Source organism: Centruroides sculpturatus, unplaced genomic scaffold (genome assembly GCF_000671375.1).
Source record: "Centruroides sculpturatus isolate CEXI.00-Female unplaced genomic scaffold, Cexi_2.0 scaffold446, whole genome shotgun sequence".
NCBI lineage: Eukaryota > Metazoa > Arthropoda > Arachnida > Scorpiones > Buthidae > Centruroides > Centruroides sculpturatus.
In genome coordinates this window covers 148,091-172,046 of record NW_019384813.1, presented here as the reverse complement: position 1 = coordinate 172,046, position 23,956 = coordinate 148,091, and the positions used below count along the sequence as shown (strand labels likewise).

Genomic DNA, 23,956 nt, shown 5'->3' with positions numbered 1-23,956 from the left:
GGGCGGACTAGAGGGGTTCTACTGTATGTCTTTTCAATAAAAGCCTTTCCATGACTTTCTTTTAATACTTTGCCTAAATAGCATTTGTCATCCTATATAATGCCTAGGTATTACAAACAATGCCTATGGAAAGTATATATAATATTAAAATAATTTGGATATATCATACTTTCCCAAAAATGCTATAAACTTTTTAAAATAATAATCATGGCTATTGTATCGTTAAAAATTATTTCTTAATTTTTTACAAACAAAATAAATATATTGAAAAATATAAAAACAAAAAAAAATTATACTTTAGAAGTTAATCTAGTATCAAAAACGTTCGATTCAGCACAACACACAGTCCTCAGAAAAACACTACACAAAAGTGCCAGTGCTGCCAGCTAAAACACACACACCAACAAAAAAAATATTGGAGTAGCCCAAGATATAGCCAAAGATTGCAGTGCCACAGCACTAATGAAAATTTAAATTTGCTGACTGGAATTCTTTCGGATAACTGGCTTTTGGATGAACAACGCTCTACATATATATATATATTCAAGATTGATATTGATATGTATTTTTTTATATGGATTTATTTATTATATATTTTGGTCATATATAATCCAATAAAAATATACAGGTTTTATTTATCAGAATTATTGATATAAAATTTCCTACATAATCTGAAATATTTGGTGATTAGACAGTAAAAATCTTTTAGTATACAGTATAAAGTAAACTATATCTTTATAGTTAACAAGTTAGTATCCACAAGTATTGCAACTCTCATGTTGTAACAAGTTACAATATGTTATCAGTTTCAGCATTAAAAAATATTGTTTTGCAAAGTATCATGTAGAAAGCATAAAATATTTCTTTAATTAATAATATGTAAAAAATAATATATAGGTTTGGCTTTACAATAGAATATTTTAAAATATTTATTTATCTAATATTCTAATAACTAATTTTTCAAAATAGATATCAACATTCCATGCCAAGAATTTGATGGTGGAACATCGCTTCATATTGCAGCATATAATTTGTGTGTCGAAGCTACAAAAATCCTTATAAAATATGGTGCTGATGTAAATATAAAAGATGATTTTAAAAGAACTCCTTATGGTAACTAAACATTTTAAAAATATTTCAATAGTTAATAGGTACTAGATTAAAGCAAATTCTTTTTCAGATTGTATTCCACAAATTTCTGAGGTAGAGAGTATGTCTGATGTCGTAGATATTATTTGTCATTTGAGAAAATTACTTCAAAATAAAATTCAATATTCTGAATATGATTTAGTAGATTATAGCAATATTACTGGCAGAACTGTTTTAAAATCTTTAAGACTGAAACTTGGTGACAAAGTTATAGTAGGAGGAGCAAAGGTAAGATATAACTAATTTGGTTATAATCGTTAATGATGATAATCTTACTAAAGAATATAATGTGTGTATATGTATATACATATATATAGTGGTACCTTGTACTTTGAATTTAATTCATTCTAGCAGATCATTCAAACTCTGAATTATTTGAAGTCAAAATTAATTTTATCCCATTAGAAATAATAGAAGTGAATTAATCCATTCCCAGACCATAACCAATACCAATTTCAATAAATTTAAACAACTACAAATAATTTAAAATAAAAATAACTCAATTAAATACTCTAAATAATAAAATTAAAACATGAAAACAGTAAATAAAATATGGAAATATTAAATTAAAATTGCATTTACTGTAGTTTACCTTAGGAGTGGAGTGATGTCTCCTTTTTTAAGGTCACTATTCAGTTTTCCTAGCTTTCTCACAAATAATCCTGAAATGACATCATTATCTAACTGCTTCCCATTTATCCACACTAGGAGGAATTTTTACATCTTAATAATATGCAATCTCCTGGAGTTCAACATTATCCTATCTTTGCCATATTTGCTGCTTTTATTGCTGCTTTGTTTTTAAGAATAATGCACACCATCAACTTCAGCATCTTAAAATGGCCACCAGATTCATGCTTCACAATATCACTTTCATGCTTCACAATAAGTTTGTTTTTTTACTTCAATCATTGATACTACAGCCTTCTTAGACTTCATTTGTTCCACTCTTCTTGGATGCCATTGTTAATAGGTATGGGTTTTATATATATATATATATAATCAAACACACCAAAAATAAAGTTGCAAAAGCACTGAAAATATGATCACAACATAAGAGATGCTTTTTATAAGATTAGAATACAAGTTGGGTGTGAACACAGATGGTGTTTATGCAGCAAGATCATTTTTTTCGCTGCATGCAGTCTGCATTTGAGGTTGAACTTCTCAAATCTAGCATTTGAAGTTAGTTATTTCAAGTATGAGGTACCATTGTAACAAGATATCTGATGTATTGGATTGGATTTGAGACATTTTATTCATATATTCAAATATTCACATTTACATGCATGCATACTTGTATATGTATGTTTATATAGACAGACAGACATACCTAGTTTTACATGGTTTAATTACATTTATATAATTGCATTCCTGGAGTGCACTAAATAAAGATTCATACAAATTAAGAAAAATCATCTCATAGAAATTAAATCTATATGCAGTTCCACTAATGCAAAAATTTATCACTGTAACAGTTTTCAGCTTATTTTATGCAGATAAACTAAGATATATTTTAATTAACATAAAATGTGTGACAAAAGTTACAATATAATAAATTATTTTCTTAAAGTTCAGCTGAAAGTTACTTTGATAATATAATTAAATAAAAAGAAAACCTGTAAATAGCTTTAATTTTCAATTTAATTTGTCACTGTCGATTACTTAAAGTAGTTATNCATTTTTTGTAAAATTTAATTTGAAAATATTTTTTGGCATAATTTTTTATTTTAAATTTTTAAGTCCGTTATTTTCATGGAAGGTTGTACTTTATAAATTGTTTTAAATCGCCAAGAATCGTATAATCAATGCACTTAAACTTAACACAAAGTTATGGGATTTTTGAGGTGATACATGTCAAATTTAAAAACGGAATATAGTGGAATGGCGTACAGCAACACAGGAAAGCAGCAGGTCATTGTTTAATTGCAGAAAATTTAATTTCACACTAAGCGAAATAATTAAAACTCGCATAGTTTGTACACAACTGGCAGTTTTCCCGACAAAATGGGGTAAGGAAGGCATCACGTGATATAAAGATTTTTACTTTTATCACATTTTACTCCTATTTCCTTTCTGATTTATCAATTATCCAATTTTCCCCATATCAAAATTCGCCAGTAAAGACAGATTAAACATCGAAACTAAATTACAAATTCGACTAGTGAATTAATTTAAGATTTTAATTTGTAGAAGTTGTGCACAAAGTATACTTTTTAATGCAGTAATCTTTTCTGAAGAGCAGAAACAAGCATCGAGTAAAAGGAACCATGGCTATTATAAGATACATTTGGCAAACATTTGATAGTTCGAAGTAGCCACAAACTGATGATTAGGGAATCGGACATGACTAATCCATTAAGGTGTGAGCACGATAACAAGAATGATTTCTGCGGATAAGACACTTCTCATTAATCAAACAAATGATTGTTGTTACAAATCGAGAGATACTTTTAACAGATTATCGTCGTTATTTTTTTCTAGACATATTAACTAAGAAGCTAAAGTAAAGCAAAATAAAAAAATAAATCTTTAACAGCGGACACATAGTAATGTTTTATTTGAAAGCTCTTTGTTTTGTTAGCAATTTTATCTTAACTTTTATGCCTACTACAATATTTTATGATAAAAATAGTAATTTTTTTTATTATTTTGTTTCTTATTTGAAGGTTGGTATTCTTAGATATTGTGGCACAACAAAATTTGCACCTGGTATATGGGCAGGTGTTGAATTAGAAGAGCCATTAGGGAAAAATAATGGCACAATAGAAGAAGTTACATACTTCAGGTGTTCTCCGTGTCATGGTAATAATCAAATTTAAAACATTGTTTCTAGTAAAATAAATGTATTAGTATAGATGATCTTCAATGTTTAAATTTGAAGTTATAATACAGTAGTAGAAAAACATGTTTGTTAAAGATTATCACAATGTTTTGTTGTATATGTAAAATCATAAAATCTTTTTTCATATATATTTTACATGAATTAACCAACTTAATGATGTTTTTCTCCTCATTAGGAATGAATTAAAATTTAATTTCAATGATGCTAATTACTAAACAATTTTTAAAGAAATTTAAAAATTGTTTAGTAATTAGCCGTTTGTTGAATCATCTATTTTAAAATTTTTTATAATGTAAAATAATATTGTGCATAATATTATAGATCATTTTATCATCACTTAAACAGTTAATATTCATTAATAAAAAATTATTGTTGGAAATTTATTTAATATGCACATGTGCATAATTAAAATTTATCAGTTTAAAGTTTTTTTCTGACATAATAAAACTTTACTTCCATATATTCTAATAATTGGTTTGTCTACCAGTGCTCCACAACCAGTGTACTGTGATGCTTTGCCATGATGCAAAGCCTCTAAGAGGAGAAAAAGCACTGGCAGATTCATGTGTCATACAGTTGTGCATGTTGAGAACTAATTTGGCAAGTGGTCATAGCTATGATCAATTGTATTGCTGCAGAGACTATTTAATTGATTATTTTTTTTTGTTATGGCCATTTCCTTTCAGTAAAAAANTATTTTATGCAGATAAACTAAGATATATTTTAATTAACATAAAATGTGTGACAAAAGTTACAATATAATAAATTATTTTCTTAAAGTTCAGCTGAAAGTTACTTTGATAATATAATTAAATAAAAAGAAAACCTGTAAATAGCTTTAATTTTCAATTTAATTTGTCACTGTCGATTACTTAAAGTAGTTATCAGTCAAAAGTTTTATAAGTTTTTTTTAAATACTTTTTAAAAATGTAGCATGTTGTTTTAATTTATATATAATAATAATTATTTATCATCAAGATTTATATTTATAAGATATGTTGTTTTAAAATTGCAAAAAACAAATACTATTATAATGTAGTTGAAATTTTTCAACCACATTATAATGTTTTATTTGAAAGCTCTTTGTTTTGTTAGCAATTTTATCTTAACTTTTATGCCTACTACAATATTTTATGATAAAAATAGTAATTTTTTTTATTATTTTGTTTCTTATTTGAAGGTTGGTATTCTTAGATATTGTGGCACAACAAAATTTGCACCTGGTATATGGGCAGGTGTTGAATTAGAAGAGCCATTAGGGAAAAATAATGGCACAATAGAAGAAGTTACATACTTCAGGTGTTCTCCGTGTCATGGTAATAATCAAATTTAAAACATTGTTTCTAGTAAAATAAATGTATTAGTATAGATGATCTTCAATGTTTAAATTTGAAGTTATAATACAGTAGTAGAAAAACATGTTTGTTAAAGATTATCACAATGTTTTGTTGTATATGTAAAATCATAAAATCTTTTTTCATATATATTTTACATGAATTAACCAACTTAATGATGTTTTTCTCCTCATTAGGAATGAATTAAAATTTAATTTCAATGATGCTAATTACTAAACAATTTTTAAAGAAATTTAAAAATTGTTTAGTAATTAGCCGTTTGTTGAATCATCTATTTTAAAATTTTTTATAATGTAAAATAATATTGTGCATAATATTATAGATCATTTTATCATCACTTAAACAGTTAATATTCATTAATAAAAAATTATTGTTGGAAATTTATTTAATATGCACATGTGCATAATTAAAATTTATCAGTTTAAAGTTTTTTTCTGACATAATAAAACTTTACTTCCATATATTCTAATAATTGGTTTGTCTACCAGTGCTCCACAACCAGTGTACTGTGATGCTTTGCCATGATGCAAAGCCTCTAAGAGGAGAAAAAGCACTGGCAGATTCATGTGTCATACAGTTGTGCATGTTGAGAACTAATTTGGCAAGTGGTCATAGCTATGATCAATTGTATTGCTGCAGAGACTATTTAATTGATTATTTTTTTTTGTTATGGCCATTTCCTTTCAGTAAAAAAAAATATAAGTTAATTTTATTTATATTTATATTATAATTTTTTAAATATTTTTATAAACTTTGGATTTTAAAACATAAAATATAATAATAATAATAACTCTCCCGTGGTCACCACCTGGTCGTGGTGGGAGAGCCCAGTAATTTTACTGAACCATAGAGCAATGCAGGCTGGAGCACAAGCTCCTGGTAGGAACACCCATGTGAGTAGCCAAGGACGTAGAACTAAGTCTAAGCCACTTATGGACACACAATCGCAAGATTGGCTCACTAAACTTTTTCTAGGAGAGCGTTATTTAGTTTAAAAATGATCTAGAGGATTAATTCTAGATCTCATCAGGATCCTTGACACCAGTTAATCAATTTTGTAGTGTACGTGGATTAACACGCATGTGGAGATGATACAAAAATGAACCTCTCGGTTTTAGATTCAGATACGAGGAAACATTTCTTTAACAGTAATAAAACAAAAATTTATGGGAACAAAATAACGAAAATTATACAAATATGGAATATTTAAATTAAACGTTTCGAGAGAGCGAGCTCATAATTTCTATTATAATCATACTACCTCTGTCTATTTCTCTTCTTCTGTTCTTTAATGATGGACTTCAGGCTTTTCTTGGGTAGGTCTTGACTGGCACATATTTATATATTTTCTTCCCTATTTACTAACTTAACAAAACATGGGAGTCTAATCTGGGCATTGGCCTTCAGGAGATGGTATGGAATACATCTTCCTTCTTTCGAATTTTGTGGCGTACTCCCCGAATCATGTAAAACTCTATTTCTCATGAGTTTTCTCCAATCAGCTTTTCGGATTCTCTCACATGAACAGAGGAACAAGGGATTTATCGAGGGGTTAACAAATTCCAGGATGACTAAGATTTTAGCAGATAAGGGGAAAACAAAAGGATGTCGATCTTCCATTGCAGGAAGTAACTTTTGCCTGTTTCCTTTGTTTTAGAAAATATAATTTTCCCACCAAAATCAGAGAATATTTTTCAACAACAATTTAACTTTTTAATTAAACTATTAATTAATCCCAGGGGTAATTCAGATCTCACACCCATGCCAGTAAGGTCTATGGGGAGAAATGAAGCTAAGAGTGACCACACACCCACATTCTGTGGAGATAATATATGGTAGTAACCAGATCTAAGTATGATACCGGCTCGGACGTCGCCCGGGTTAACAAGGTCCGCGTTCGTGGGTTAGGCAGAGGCTCACGTTCGAAAAATAGGCTCCAGTCTCCCTTGGTTACCGGTGGCGAAAGCAGCGCCGGCCCAAGCATGGCTACTGCAATGCCCTCAACAGATGTGAGGAATCAACCTAGCCTTGGTGTTTCTGTGGCAATGCATCCACAGACCACAAAGGCTGGAAAACCACGCCAACGGATGAAATGGACAACAGAAATGAACGAGTTTATCATCCGCACTTACTACACCATCACAAGACTCGAAACAAACATGACAGCATACAGACAACAACTACACCATATTCACACAACAATATCCTCACCTCACTGTCACCGAACAAAGGGTTGTTGATCAAAAACGAACAATTATACACAACAACCTTATCCCACAAACAACACTTGAACTTATCAAACAACAGGTTGCTGATCAAATACATCAACAGACAGAAACATTTAACATTATTAATGAAGATCACGTAACCTGTCAGGATAATCCAGCAACAAGCATTGATAATAGTACACACATAACTACAACTAATGATACTACAGGCACTTCCTCATCCATCACTGAATAACGTAGACATAGAATTAGTTAATATGCTCTCACTTATATTTCAGGAAACACTCACTAAATATACAGGCACAGATCCCACACAAAGACCACGAATACCAAAAATCAACACGTCAAATGAAGTAGGGAAAACACTAAATTATGTAAACACTCACTTACTACCACACTACATCCATTTAATTTCTACACTCTCAGATATTCATAGAGTTAAGTTCCATATATTCGAGCATTATGTTTTTCATTTACATCCATGTATATTCTAAGTTAGTATATTTGTAGAAGTTAGAAACAATATATTCGAATTTAGTTTAGTAGTCTACAGGTTACTGTAGGGACAATTTTATATTTCTTTATTCGTTAGAGTAGAAATAAACCGCATAGAGAGAGAGAGAGTCAATCACAATTGTGTGAATTCAAATACCTCTAGTTCGAACTTAGTGACAAGATGGTCTCACCCAACTGTTAATGATTTTTAACTGTTCTTTTTGAATAAGAAAAGTGCAACGGCGTTACCTCAATCCAGAAGAAGGAAGAGAAATGAACCTTATCAACTTACAGGTGTTTCACCAACATCTGACTCCAACCCAAATCAACAGAGAGAATTCAACGGACACTCTTAACCCAGTGAACTTTGAAGTCTACTTATCGTTCAAGTTTTACAACCACCTCATCCGGTCAACATTCGACTGACTTCCGAGAAATCGAAGACGTCGGACTTTTAACCTTGACCAAATAAACATTGTCGCGAGTTGACACGCGACAGGATTTTGTTTTGTATACAACATGATATTATCTTTCAATATTGTTATGTATCGACGCTACCGCGTCTGTTGTAAACCAAAATGTTTATACAGAGAGAGAAATTTTTTTTTGTATCTAAACATACCGCAATTCATCAACAGCGCAATCTAATAGGTTAAAATCACACTATCTTAAGTGCGATTTTAAAGAAAACGTGGAGTGAATGTGAGATCCGGAATTTTGGTGACGGAAATATCGTTCATTTATTAACAAAATTGTTAATTAATCAAACTTTTGTTTATGTAACGCCCTAGAAGAAAAAAACGATCTTGCCAGGGATTGTGTAAACTTTCCGGTCTTAAGTAGCAACAGCTATTGTTCTTTGAAGAACTTGCATCTCATCTTGCAAAAAGGTTGATAGTTAGCATCTAAATGTCGTCATTTGTTGTATATCCCTGGAACACCTATAACCCCTAACCTATGTACATCCAATCACGTGGTGGAAATTCCCCACTAAAACGGATAAAAGGCAGTTCTTACCCCCTCTCAGGGGAGTCTACAAACATACGCTGGATAGACGACATCGCGCCGATCTTCCGAACTTGCGGAATTCCGATCTCCGATGAACCTCGAATTAAATCAGCGCTTAAGTCGCGATTTTATATAATTTGTGCCGTATTTGTGGATTATTTCTTGGATCGATATTTTAAAGGCATCCACGTTCAGAATCGTCAAAGTGGACGACTATAAGAGGTATGAAAGCACGGTGAAACTCTCTCTAAGTCAGTATAGAAACTTTAGGTCGGTATAGAAACGAGCTTTGTGTAGTTTTTGTCATTTCGCCTATTCTTTAATAAATTGTTATTTTATATATGTTAAAAAAATGGTAGACTCTTTTACTCGATCTCACCCTTCACCTTATCGTCGACCCCAATCAACTCTCCTTACACTCGCCTGACATCTTATCCTGACGATTGAACGGGAGCCTTACGCCCCCGTATTCACAATACATTAGTTTACGCTGGGGCAGTCACAGTAGTGACACACCATAAACTGAAAATACAATTGCAGACAGACACACACACAAAACACAATTCTATCACAAGCCTGTCTGGCAGAGAAGAATAGAAACACAAATAAATGACATTAGACAGCAATTAGGCAGGCTGACACAATACACTAAAAACAGCATAACATCCAAATTAATGAAACAACTCAAAAACATTTTCAAGAAAATCAAAACACACACAAAACATGAACATCACAACACACACATTACAGAATACATCGATACACTAAAACAAAAACTCGCAGCCAAAGCACGTAGACTCAAACGATACAAAACATGTACACTACGAAAACAACAAAATAAATTATTCACAAACAATGAAAAACTTTTCTACAGACAAATCAGTACCAAAACAAACACTGATACACAGCACAGTGGCACACCAACAGAAGAAGAACTCACAACTTATTGGTCTTCTCTTTGGTCCAATGCTGTTACACACAATGCTGATGCAGGCTGGATCGAGGAGGAGAACAGAAACTTGCATAACATACCAACTATGCCCTGTGCTGAAATAAATGTACATGACATCTGCTATGCTGTTAACAGAACACACAACTGGAAGACACCTGGTGTAGACAACATTCACAATTTCTGGTACAAAAAGTTTACATCACTGCACCAGGAACTAGCTAAACATATAACACACATCATTATCAACCCACAAGACATGCCAAAATTTCTTACTCAGGGCATCACCTACATGAAACCTAAAAACAACAACACCACAGACCCCACACAATACAGACCAATTACATGTCTTCCATCACTATACAAATTATTGACATCCTGTATCACAAACAAAATATACGAACATGTAGAAGAACACGACATTCTTATGGAACAACAAAAAGGATGCCGTAGAAATCACAGGGGATGCAAAGAACAGTTACTCATAGATTCAGTCATTCTATGGCAAGCACACAAACAACACAGAAACATACACATGGCATGTATATACTACAGAAAAGCATTAGACAGTGTTCCACACAGTTGGCTGCTACATATTCTACACATGTACAAAATACATTCATCACTCATTGCATTCTTCCAAAACACTATGCAGCACTGGAGAACAACACTACATTTCAGAGTTAGTAATACTTCCATACAAACAAATGAAATATTTGTTAGGTGAGGAATTTTTCAAGGAGATTCCTTGAGTCCTCTCTGGTTCTGTCTAGCCCTGAATCCATTATCCAACATGTTAAACAACATGCAATATGGCTACAATATCAGACATGAAAAAAACAACACAGTTTATGCTTTCACATCTCATGTACATGGATGACATAAAACTTTATGCATCCACACAGAAACAACTTCATCAACTTCTACAAATCACACATTCATACACCAAAGACATACAAAAGGAATTTTGGCTTAGACAAATGCAAAAAACTACACATAGAAAAAGGAATCCTGAAGAAAGAAGATTTTTCACTTGGAAATGGAGACGTTATTGAATCCATGGAAGAGGGCAAGTTCTACAAGTATTTAGGATTCCAACAGGCTAAACTAACAGAACACACACAAATAAAGCAAAGATCAATTAAAGAATACCAAAGTAGGTTAAATGCTATTCTCAGAACACAGTTAAAGCAATAAACACATATGTCATCCCAGTACTCACATACTCTTTTGGAGTTAAACATTGGACCCACACAGATCTTGAGCAACTCCAAAGGAAAACAAGAACAACAATTACTAAGCATAAACAACATCATCCTAAAGCCGCCATAGAAAGATTAACCCTTCCACGTAAAGATGGCAGACGTGGCCTGATTGACATAGTTAACCTTCACTACAAACAAATACAGTCACTGCGAGAGTTTTTCTACAAGAAACATCACAGTTATATAAAGCAGTAACTCTAGCAGATTCAAATAACACACCATTAAACTTACACTCACATCATACAGACATGACACAACACACAAAAAGCATAGACACCATCAAGCAATCGTGGGCTCAAAAGGCACTCCATGGCAGGCATCCTTATGATCTGGCCCAGGATTTTGTTGACAAAACTGCGTCAAACAGCTGGTTAGATCGGGGATGCCTCTTTGGGGAGACGGAAGGATTCATGATTGCCATACAGGATCAGGTCATAAATACTAAAAACTACAGAAAACACATACTCAAAGATACAACACTCACAAATGACACATGCAGAAAATGTCACATCATGCCAGAAACTATACAACACATTACATCTAAGTGCAAGCCCTTGGCACAGACAGATAATTTACACAGACAGATAATTTACACAGACATAATCAAGTAGCAAATATAATACACCAAGAGTTTCCAAATAAACACAAATTATTAGACATTCACGAACCATACTACAAATATATACCACAAACAGTATTGGAAAACAACACGCACAAAATGTACTACGACAGAGCCATAATCACAGATAAAACAATTTACCACAACAGACCAGACATCACACTCATTGACAAACACAATAAAATCACATACATTATAGACATANTTTTTTTTTTTTTTTTTTTTTTTTTTTTTTTTTTTTTTTTTTTTTTTTTTTTTTTTTTTTTTTTTTTTTTTTTTTTTTTTTTTTTTTTTTTTTTTTTTTTTTTTTTTTTTTTTTTTTTTTTTTTTTTTTTTTTTTTTTTTTTTTTTTTTTTTTTTTTTTTTTTTTTTTTTTTTTTTTTTTTTTTTTTTTTTTTTTTTTTTTTTTTTTTTTTTTTTTTTTTTTTTTTTTTTTTTTTTTTTTTTTTTTTTTTTTTTTTTTTTTTTTTTTTTTTTTTTTTTTTTTTTTTTTTTTTTTTTTTTTTTTTTTTTTTTTTTTTTTTTTTTTTTTTTTTTTTTTTTTTTTTTTTTTTTTTTTTTTTTTTTTTTTTTTTTTTTTTTTTTTTTTTTTTTTTTTTTTTTTTTTTTTTTTTTTTTTTTTTTTTTTTTTTTTTTTTTTTTTTTTTTTTTTTTTTTTTTTTTTTTTTTTTTTTTTTTTTTTTTTTTTTTTTTTTTTTTTTTTTTTTTTTTTTTTTTTTTTTTTTTTTTTTTTTTTTTTTTTTTTTTTTTTTTTTTTTTTTTTTTTTTTTTTTTTTTTTTTTTTTTTTTTTTTTTTTTTTTTTTTTTTTTTTTTTTTTTTTTTTTTTTTTTTTTTTTTTTTTTTTTTTTTTTTTTTTTTTTTTTTTTTTTTTTTTTTTTTTTTTTTTTTTTTTTTTTTTTTTTTTTTTTTTTTTTTTTTTTTTTTTTTTTTTTTTTTTTTTTTTTTTTTTTTTTTTTTTTTTTTTTTTTTTTTTTTTTTTTTTTTTTTTTTTTTTTTTTTTTTTTTTTTTTTTTTTTTTTTTTTTTTTTTTTTTTTTTTTTTTTTTTTTTTTTTTTTTTTTTTTTTTTTTTTTTTTTTTTTTTTTTTTTTTTTTTTTTTTTTTTTTTTTTTTTTTTTTTTTTTTTTTTTTTTTTTTTTTTTTTTTTTTTTTTTTTTTTTTTTTTTTTTTTTTTTTTTTTTTTTTTTTTTTTTTTTTTTTTTTTTTTTTTTTTTTTTTTTTTTTTTTTTTTTTTTTTTTTTTTTTTTTTTTTTTTTTTTTTTTTTTTTTTTTTTTTTTTTTTTTTTTTTTTTTTTTTTTTTTTTTTTTTTTTTTTTTTTTTTTTTTTTTTTTTTTTTTTTTTTTTTTTTTTTTTTTTTTTTTTTTTTTTTTTTTTTTTTTTTTTTTTTTTTTTTTTTTTTTTTTTTTTTTTTTTTTTTTTTTTTTTTTTTTTTTTTTTTTTTTTTTTTTTTTTTTTTTTTTTTTTTTTTTTTTTTTTTTTTTTTTTTTTTTTTTTTTTTTTTTTTTTTTTTTTTTTTTTTTTTTTTTTTTTTTTTTTTTTTTTTTTTTTTTTTTTTTTTTTTTTTTTTTTTTTTTTTTTTTTTTTTTTTTTTTTTTTTTTTTTTTTTTTTTTTTTTTTTTTTTTTTTTTTTTTTTTTTTTTTTTTTTTTTTTTTTTTTTTTTTTTTTTTTTTTTTTTTTTTTTTTTTTTTTTTTTTTTTTTTTTTTTTTTTTTTTTTTTTTTTTTTTTTTTTTTTTTTTTTTTTTTTTTTTTTTTTTTTTTTTTTTTTTTTTTTTTTTTTTTTTTTTTTTTTTTTTTTTTTTTTTTTTTTTTTTTTTTTTTTTTTTTTTTTTTTTTTTTTTTTTTTTTTTTTTTTTTTTTTTTTTTTTTTTTTTTTTTTTTTTTTTTTTTTTTTTTTTTTTTTTTTTTTTTTTTTTTTTTTTTTTTTTTTTTTTTTTTTTTTTTTTTTTTTTTTTTTTTTTTTTTTTTTTTTTTTTTTTTTTTTTTTTTTTTTTTTTTTTTTTTTTTTTTTTTTTTTTTTTTTTTTTTTTTTTTTTTTTTTTTTTGTTCTTTTCGGTTATCTGATTTTTTCAGTTATCCGACCAACCTGAGTTCCCAATTGAGTCGGATAATCGATGCTCTACTGTACATACATAACACTATAGAAGGCCACTATATTGAATACATGCCATATTGTTAGGAAATTCCTGAATACAGACACTGACACACTTATTTAATTTTAGTTTTATTTTGGTTGCTATGCCTTGACTCTGGTCTGGCATAGTACACAGCTACCGGTGTGAACCAAGTATAACCCACTAAACACAATAATAATAATAATAATAGTAATGAGTTAAATTTTCCTGTGTATACAGTATACAATTTTACATAATGAAGTCTTTGGTTTGAAATTCAAAACAAAAGCATTTATTTCATAATTTCAAATTACAGTATTCTTCAGTTCAATAGAATATCTTTATGTGTCTTTAAAGCATTTTCAAAAATAATCTAAATTTTAATCATAAAGTTAGTTTTAATATTTTTGCTTGTGTTCTGCAGTATTCTGGAAAAGGTTAGGTGTTCTGAGGGTGAGAAAAGGTTGCAGAGCATTAATCTGTACTGTTTGCAAATGATGATGACAACAAGGAGAAAAGTTTTAAATGAAAAATTAAGAGTTTAGTTTCTTGAATACTTTTTTTTTATTGAAGTATGGCTTCATTTGGTTTATATTTTTTTGAAAAGTTAATTGCTTGCTCAATTAACAAAATAATAATTCAATTTATGATGTATGTATATGAAATTATTTATTTACAATTACATATTCATGTAATAATAAACATATTCATATAATAATAAATTCATAAAAACTATTACAGTGGAACCTCGGTATACGACCTTAATCTGTTTCTGATGTTTGGACTTATACCGAATTGGATGTATACCAAACCAACCTTTCCCATAAGAAGTAATGTAAAAATGATTAATCCGTTCTCATATGAAAAAAAATGGCTGGCTTTAACACCTCGCTTTACTGGCTAGTTCCTGCTTGATTTTTCATGAGATCAGCATGTATCTTTTTCGCTTTCTCGCAAATAATTGCTTCTGATAGGATGTCGCCAGCACACTGTTTTTCAGTTATCCAAGCAAAAGCAATTTCTCAACATGATCTAATGTCTTCAATCTCTGTTTAGAACTTGATTTAACCCCTTTCACAACGTTAGCAAATTTAATAATGTCTTTATTTTTCGCGATTGTCGATATCGTCGTTCTCGGAATACGGCATGCAACAGTTAAATCTCGAACACGCATGCCACATTCATATTTCTCAACAATCTCTTTTTTCAGTTCTATTGTGATTCTAGTCATTTTTTAGTTTTCTGTTGCTTTTCATTTGCATTTTCACAATTCATGATTAATAAAAATAATAAAATTTTACTTACAAATTAAAATCAGAAGAAATTTAACAAAGTTATAAATCGTGGCAGCGCGAACATTTAGTCTGGTCTAGTACACCGATAGTGCTACTTGTTCATAGATGGCGCGTATAATTAAGTCGTATACCGAACAAAAGTCGTATACCGAGCAAAAGTTGTTTTGTCCAAACAGGACGTATTCCGAATTTGACGTATTCTAAAGCAGACGTATACCAAAGTACCACTGTACTTTCTTATTGCTCTATTTTTTAATTCTGATAATTTGGAATAGAATATCTTTTCTTTAATTATGTATATAATAAACTTTTCATTATTTATATAGAAATTGTGGATCTATCATTTATCTAATTTATATTTATTTTGAATTTTGCTTTTTTTTCCATATTAGTTTTTACATTAATATTTATTTTGGTATATGCAAAAGTAACAATTACTACAATTATTCTTTTTGAAAAAAAGAATTTTATCATAAATAGGATATTCAACAGTATCATTAGTTATTAAATATATTAATTAATTAAAACTGTATGAATAAATGTGCATAATGAATAATTTTTATTTTTAGGCATTTTTGCTCCAATTTCAAAGATTTGTAAATATAGTGTGTTAAAATCAAATTTAAAAACAAATGTCTACCATCGATCTTTATTGCCACGACATATCAATCATCCGAGGATCGATATTTCTCGGATAACTTCAAAGATTGAGACAGGTACGTTTTCATAAATTTAGATTCTTGTGATAAAATATAAAAGTGCTTTTATATTATGTAGGTCTTTCCTCTATTAAGTCTCAATCAGAAGCTGCAATTGGTGATAGGGTTTATGTAAGTGGAAGAAGTGGAACAATTAAATACATTGGTGAAACAAAATTTGCTTTGGGTATGAATTATATTTTATAATGTTGGAAAATTATTTTAGTATTTTAACTTTTTTAATAGCTATTTTATAAAATTTTAAATGTTATGTAATTTTAAAAAGAGAGATGTTTTAAACTGTTCTCTGAGTATGAATAGAGAAGCATTTTCATAGAGAAATAGTTCATATTATGGACTCTTTAAAGATACTTCATAGATAATTTCATAAAATATAAAAACTTTTTGCTATAGAAATTAATCCAATAAAAAATTATATTTGAATAGAAATATAACTAGTTAAATAATATTACAAGTGAATAAACAGATCAATAAAGCTAAAATATATATATTAGTATATTATTTTAAGTTTTTTTCAAAATATCAAGAAGCAATTTGCATGATTGATGTTTAGATCAGTGTAGTCCAACTAAAATTGTTTACTGGGCCAAAACCAAAAAAAAAATACAATGTGGGTCTCACATATTTATTTACAATAAAACATATACAATTATCTAGTATTTTGCATGTATTCTAATGTGAAACTTGCTTTTCAATTTTTTCACTTAATTTTTTAATATCAACAGGTATTTTTGATGATGTACAACATAATTGGTGTTTTTTAAATTTTTATCTGTCAATCTATTATGACTTTTACATTTAACAATCTTCAATTTTGAGAAAAAAGATTCACAAAGATAGGTGATTCCCATTGCAGCTATAATGCTCATCGAGTTTTTTTTAGGTTAGGGAATTTATCATTACAGACATATTTTGTATAAAACTGAACTTTGTTATTGGCTTTAAACATATATTTCAATTCAGAAGATGATCAAATTTGCAGATCTATCAAATCTATCTGCAAATTTGTTGGAGCTTGTTCCACAACAATGTCAAATGGACATAAGAAAATATCAAATATATTCTCATAAATTTTTGAATATGAAAATCTTTCTTGAAATTATATTAGTAAATTAGTAATTTCTTGTGCATATTTAGAAAAATGTTTTTGTCACTATTAAATTTATGTAATTTTGGATGATGAATTGTAGTTTTTGATTTTAATTGACTTTCATAAAGTTTGAGTTTTGCTATGAATGCTTTTATATTTTGATAACAGTCTGTGATCAGTTTGTTTTCACCTTGAAGATGCTTATTAAGTTTGTTTAATTTCATTGTGATATTTGGAAGGAAACATAAATCCAAAAACCACTGTTTGTCATATAATTTATGAACATTCTGGTTCTTTTCATTCATAAAAATTATAATAAATTTCTTCTCTCAATTTCCAAAATATTTTAAGCATTTTCCATGACTTAACTAGCAGAGATAGCTAGAGAATAATTTTATTAAAAATGGCTGCCAAGTCAAAGAAAAGAAAACAAGTAACTAATTGTCATCTGATTTTGAAATAACCTACAGAACATAACATTTACATGAAGTGCCCCTTGGTGGCTGACTATAATCAAATAACTTGCACAGTAAAACATAATTAAACCCATTAACAATCTAAACACAGAATGATTTGAAATTTTAAATCTATATGCACATGTAAATGTGTAATTCTAATTAAAATTTTATTAGGCTTGTTTCCAAAGAATTTAAAGAAAATGATAAAATTTCTTATCATTTATTGGAAACACAGAAGACCATTGTAACTTAAGAAAGTGTCTATTGTTTGACATTTATTACACATATACGGCAAATTTAAGGAAGAATAATTTCACTGTACCAAAACACCAATTTAAAAATATTTATTGTTGTAAACATACTGATTAAATATATATATACACTATGTAATACATTTGAAGGTTTGTTAAAAAATATTTAATACTGTTTTAATTTCTGAGTGTACAGTATGTGGTAAGGTGTTATACATTATATTAATGTATTTAACTATACATGCAATATTTCATTATAATAAAAGTCTATACAAGATAGTTACTGTTTTAAAAGGGCTGTTGGTTGGACATCGCTGGTTTAGATGTTAGATAATTTTTGAGAAGTGTCAAAAAATTTTTAAAGAGTGGAGTTATTTTCATTTAAATATATATCAACATAACATAAAAATAAAATTATAAGAATGAAATTCAGAAAAATAACAACATTAAAAATATTCACAAGACAATTTATATATATTGCTTGCACATAGAATAAAAATATATACCTTTATGATACAAGAATTTTAAGACAAAACATATGTGAAATATTATATTGTGATAAAGTAAAACAAAAATAGAAGAAAACTAGTGTAAAGTTGTAATATATTATCATTATTTGTTTCATGTTAAATTTTTTGTAGTGTCCAATTTCCAATTCCAGTTTCATAATTTCTAAATTGATGAGCAAAATAACTTAAGGATATAACAAAGAAAGGATTAGAAGAGCAAATTTAAAAACAATTAATAATATCTAGTATTAATTTAAGAAAGAATTAATGAAAAATTATTTGGTTTAATTTGTCAAACATGAAAAGCTTCATTATTAAGCAGCATAACCTTTCATTCAGGTATAAATTTATAATATATTTTAAATAAAATATTAAATATGATTCTAAGCCTAATTAATATTTAAGAACTTGTCATAAAAATTTAAAGAAAAATAAATGATAGAGTAAAAATAGGAAATCTTGCCAACAAATTCCTAAATTTATTATACCTTAGCTAGTCATGTATGAAGAATCATAAATAATATGATGCATTGATTATAATTTTACTTTAGATTTTGTTTATTTTTATATTCAGTTTTATTATTAAAGCAATTTAAATTTATTTATTTATTTATTTATTAACCATTTTTATCTTTTTGTTATGCTTAAATCAATTTTATAATAAAGATATCATTATTATAAATAAATTTGGATTGTTGTTGTAGATCTGATTCTGTTTATCAAAACAAATCTTTTAGTAATTTGGAAATTCAATATAAATAATGCAAGATTCTTTAAATGTTAGTATAAGGTAGAATTTACTTTAATGCCATATTTAGAAATACCCATTCAAAATATTGTTGTAGAATCATGATACTTTTTCCTTGAATATATATTCAGTTTTATTACTAATTACAGGAAATCCTCATTAATTCAAAATTCAAGGGATGAAAAAATCGCGGATTCGAATAATCAAATTTTGAATTATCCAAGATTTACATATATCTGTACAATATGCTAAATGCAGGTAACTGATGTAATTTATTAAGCAAATGGAATACAGCTACATATACAGAATGCTATTTTTGTTAGTTAGTTAATAATAATAATATAAATATGAAGGTAAACAGCAAGTGTTTGGTGAGAACCTTATAGGTTTTCTTTTATAAAAAGCAAAGTGGAATTCCTCAATGTTGTTGAAATTATTTTAAAAGTCACCCAAAAAGTAGTAAATTGCCTAAATGTAAGAGCCCTACAAATATCTCAATCTGTATCTGTAGGCACAGCCCAATCTTGTAATCCTGAAAATCAGCATTATTTTATCATATAAGTGAAAAAAAGGATAGTCCATAGGTAAGGTGGCACCCAAAAACATGTTACTGTAAAAGCAAAGCCATACATACCAGATTAGAGTTGTTCTTGGTTTATTATTCTCTTATAGTATGGAGGCACTTTGATCTAAATTGAACAAGTTAACATACACATGACAGTTTGGACAGAATTTTCACTTCAAATTTCAAAGTAGCCATATTTCGAAAGAACCAAATTCCTTAACATGTAAAATATTATATTCATGGCGGAAAAAAATACAGTTTTGAACTAATAGGATTTTGAACTATCCAAGTTCGAATTAATGAGGATTTCCTGTATATTGTCTGCTTCCATTTTTCCTTCATATAGTCTTTTAGTTCAGTGAAAAGCTTTTTTTTTTTCTTCATGATAAAATAGTCAATTTCTTAATAATATGTGAAATAAAAATATTTATTTTTATTTACTCCAGTAACAAACAATATACTTTGAGTAGAAATTTTTGAAACTTAATACTATAAAAATATTTTGTAATAAAAACAATAACAACTTAAAAACAATATTGATTGGTATAAAAATTTATTCTTGTTTCTGTTAATGAAATAGAATGTCTTATAAGCTGAATTTATTTAAATCATCACATTAATCACAAGTTCACATTTAAGTATAAATTTATTCTTGTTTCTGTTAATGAAATAGAATGTCTTATAAACTGAATTTATTTAAATCATCACATTAATCACAAGTTCACATTTAAGTATAAGTTATGATAATTGGCTATGAAGATGTATTGCATTACATCATTTGATTTGATTCCATTTCTGACTTTTTGCAGTCCAATTGATTTTGAAATCAAATTCCTGCTGACAGTTACATATTTGATATGAAGAAGTTTTATTCACTCAAATTGATTAAATTTTATAGAATTTAATGTTTAAATAAGAAACAAAAATATTTATAGAATATTAAATATAGTAAAAGTTATGAGTGTCATCTTATTACAGTAAAGAAAATTAACAAGTTTTTGCTAAGAGCTATTTCACTTACAATATTGAGCATAATTAATATATTGCAGTCTGAGAATCCAGGGAATACTTTAATTAATTAATGATGAAAAGAAATGTTTTCACAAGTACTTTCAACCTTTCAAAAATATCTTCATCACACAAATGGCAAAATAATGTTGTTTTGCCATTCACCTGATGAAGACATTTTTGTGTGATGAAGTTGTTTTTGAAAGGTTGAAAGTACTTGTGAAAACATTTCTTTTCATTATTAAACAGAGATAACTTTGAAAAGGCAGTGTTCTCAGTGTTAATTTATTTCATTGTGTGTGTGTGTGTGTGTGTGTGTGTGTGTGTGTGTGTGCGCGTGCATGAGCCTTATTTGATGCTAATCCAATGCTGTCTACATATATAGTAAATCCTCTTATCATTTTGATCAGGTGTAGAAAACAAAATTTTTTAAAATTGTAAATAAATGTTATAAATTAAAAAATTCTAATAGATTGCATTTTTAACAAAATAAGTTTTACGATTAGAATAGTCAATTTTTATTTTATAAGATTAGTGAATATTTTGTTAATTATTAATCATAAAATGAAATAGAGATAACTTTGAAAATATATATATATAGAATATAGCATCAATGGAATCATGTATCAATTGAAACATTAATTAAAATATTTTTATTTTTGAAATTTAGGTATATGGTATGGAATAGAACTTGATAAACCAGAAGGTAAGAATGATGGTTGTATTCATGGTATAAAATATTTTACTTGCAAACCACACCATGGTTTGTTTGTTTCTCATGCTAAAATAACAAAGTAAGTAAAAGAAATCCTAAATAAATATAATTCATTATATGTTTAATATTAAACTATATTATTTTGTAATTAGATACAGTACATCAAGACGATCAGATAGTGTTTCAGATCACAGTTCATCTGTTAATTTAAATTTGAGTAATAGCAGGAGTTCAACAGGTGATTCTTTATTATTATAATTATTAAAAATTTTGTGAAAAATTTATATTTTATTATTCAAAAGTTTTGTGTTTCTGTAATTTATACTTACAGATGGTGAAAATGAAATGTCAAGTCTAGAATCTCAGCATTCTACAAGATCTATGAAACACAAAAGGTTTGTATATGAAAATTATTTAATTAGATAGAAATAACCATTATTTCTATAGAAAATAATTTTGAATGGAATGCTGCATGTATCTAACACATAGGTCTTATGCAAATACTACAAATCTCAACAAAGATTGTTGGTTGGCTATCGGAACAAATATTTTTGTTAAAAATGAAATTGGTAAGTTAAAATACTAACACCATATTAATAATAATAACTACGTCATTCATCACTCTGCATTAGAATAAGTAGTAATGAGAATATGCGTTATTGTGTAGCGACTGTTAGATACATTGGAAATGTGGAATTTGCAAGCGGAATATGGCTCGGAGTAGAACTTCGAAAACCCAAAGGCAAAAATGACGGCAGCGTTCAGGGCCATCGATATTTTTCCTGCAAGCCCAATCATGGTCTGATGGTGCGGCCGAATCGCGTCACCGTCAGAGGAATAAATGGATCAAAGTTGCTCGATAATTTTAATAAATGAATTATATACAGCTTAAATTAAGCCTAACATATTTTATAATAGTTTTGTAAAACATTAAATGTTACGGACATCTACTTCCTTATTATAAATAGGGGATTTGATCAGATAGATCCAAACTGTGATATTTTTACTTCTATAATTCTATTAATTTATGTATATTTTCTTCCTTGTTTTGAAAATTTAAAAAACTATTTAATATGTAAATTGAGACTTACTATTTTCTGGTAAATAAAAGTTCTTGTTATTAAAATTGTATGAAAAATACATATATTTTAAATAAATCATTAATTTATATATGAAATTTACATTATGCATATAAATTATTTTCTTATTAAAGATTTGCTGTTTTAAATTATTTCAAATTGAGAAAGATTTATTTGTATATACAATTTTGAACCATAGTTTGTCTTTTGTTTAAGATGAATTATTGAAAATCTCTATGATTATTTTTTCTTCAATTCTTTCATTCTCATTCTTTTAAATTACTATAGACATTGTACATAGTAGTAATGAATATGAATTTAAAATTCTAGTTACATAACAGTTAATTAAAATTAAATCTTAACCAGTAGTTTAAAATCATCACCAAAACATACAGTGAAACCTGTGTAAACCAGAATTGCACATCACCAAATTTTGTTTTGGCAGGTTTGTTTTCAATAGGTTTTAGTATATATATATTTTTTTTTAACTACACCAGATAAATTTCATGCATTACATTAATTTATTATAGTAAAATCAATATTTTTACATTTGTAAAAGTGATTCTGATACTAGGTTTAATCCAAAGTGATTCCAAGTAAGGATGGGAATATTTGAATGAAATTGAGAAACTGTCAAGAACTAGTTGATTGTAAAAGTCTAAAAACTTGTATTTGGATGAAATCCATATGAGCTCACATTACAGTGAACAAGCCAATTCGAATACCAAAAGCTAGTCTCACTCTGTATCACTATAATACAATTGGGTCTTTGCAATCAGAAATTCTGATATTGTGATCTTGCTTGATGAATTTTAACTCTACAAAGATCAAAGTTAACAATCAATCAACCTGTTTTCAAATAGTTATTAACTATTCCATACATGGCAAATTGGTATCATTAATCACAAGTTCACATTTAAGTATAAGTTATGATAATTGGCTATGAAGATGTATTGCATTACATCATTTGATTTGATTCCATTTCTGACTTTTTGCAGTCCAATTGATTTTGAAATCAAATTCCTGCTGACAGTTACATATTTGATATGAAGAAGTTTTATTCACTCAAATTGATTAAATTTTATAGAATTTAATGTTTAAATAAGAAACAAAAATATTTATAGAATATTAAATATAGTAAAAGTTATGAGTGTCATCTTATTACAGTAAAGAAAATTAACAAGTTTTTGCTAAGAGCTATTTCACTTACAATATTGAGCATAATTAATATATTGCAGTCTGAGAATCCAGGGAATACTTTAATTAATTAATGATGAAAAGAAATGTTTTCACAAGTACTTTCAACCTTTCAAAAATATCTTCATCACACAAATGGCAAAATAATGTTGTTTTGCCATTCACCTGATGAAGACATTTTTGTGTGATGAAGTTGTTTTTGAAAGGTTGAAAGTACTTGTGAAAACATTTCTTTTCATTATTAAACAGAGATAACTTTGAAAAGGCAGTGTTCTCAGTGTTAATTTATTTCATTG

General features: G+C 26.8%; 1 protein-coding gene across 1 annotated transcript in view; it reads left to right on the top strand.

The window, feature by feature from the left end:
- LOC111629804 (CAP-Gly domain-containing linker protein 4-like) overlaps positions 1 to 22,526 on the top strand; it is a 28,616-nt gene extending 6,090 nt beyond the window's left edge. Inside the window, exons 3-12 of the mRNA XM_023373716.1 lie at positions 970 to 1,113; positions 1,181 to 1,377; positions 3,819 to 3,954; positions 15,891 to 16,037; positions 16,099 to 16,206; positions 21,340 to 21,463; positions 21,537 to 21,622; positions 21,716 to 21,779; positions 21,874 to 21,953; positions 22,052 to 22,526. Coding sequence (XP_023229484.1) covers positions 970 to 1,113; positions 1,181 to 1,377; positions 3,819 to 3,954; positions 15,891 to 16,037; positions 16,099 to 16,206; positions 21,340 to 21,463; positions 21,537 to 21,622; positions 21,716 to 21,779; positions 21,874 to 21,953; positions 22,052 to 22,260 — 1,295 coding nt within the window. The 3' untranslated portion in view covers positions 22,261 to 22,526. The remainder of the gene's footprint in view (positions 1 to 969; positions 1,114 to 1,180; positions 1,378 to 3,818; positions 3,955 to 15,890; positions 16,038 to 16,098; positions 16,207 to 21,339; positions 21,464 to 21,536; positions 21,623 to 21,715; positions 21,780 to 21,873; positions 21,954 to 22,051) is intronic.
- The last annotated feature ends 1,430 nt before the right edge of the window (positions 22,527 to 23,956 follow it).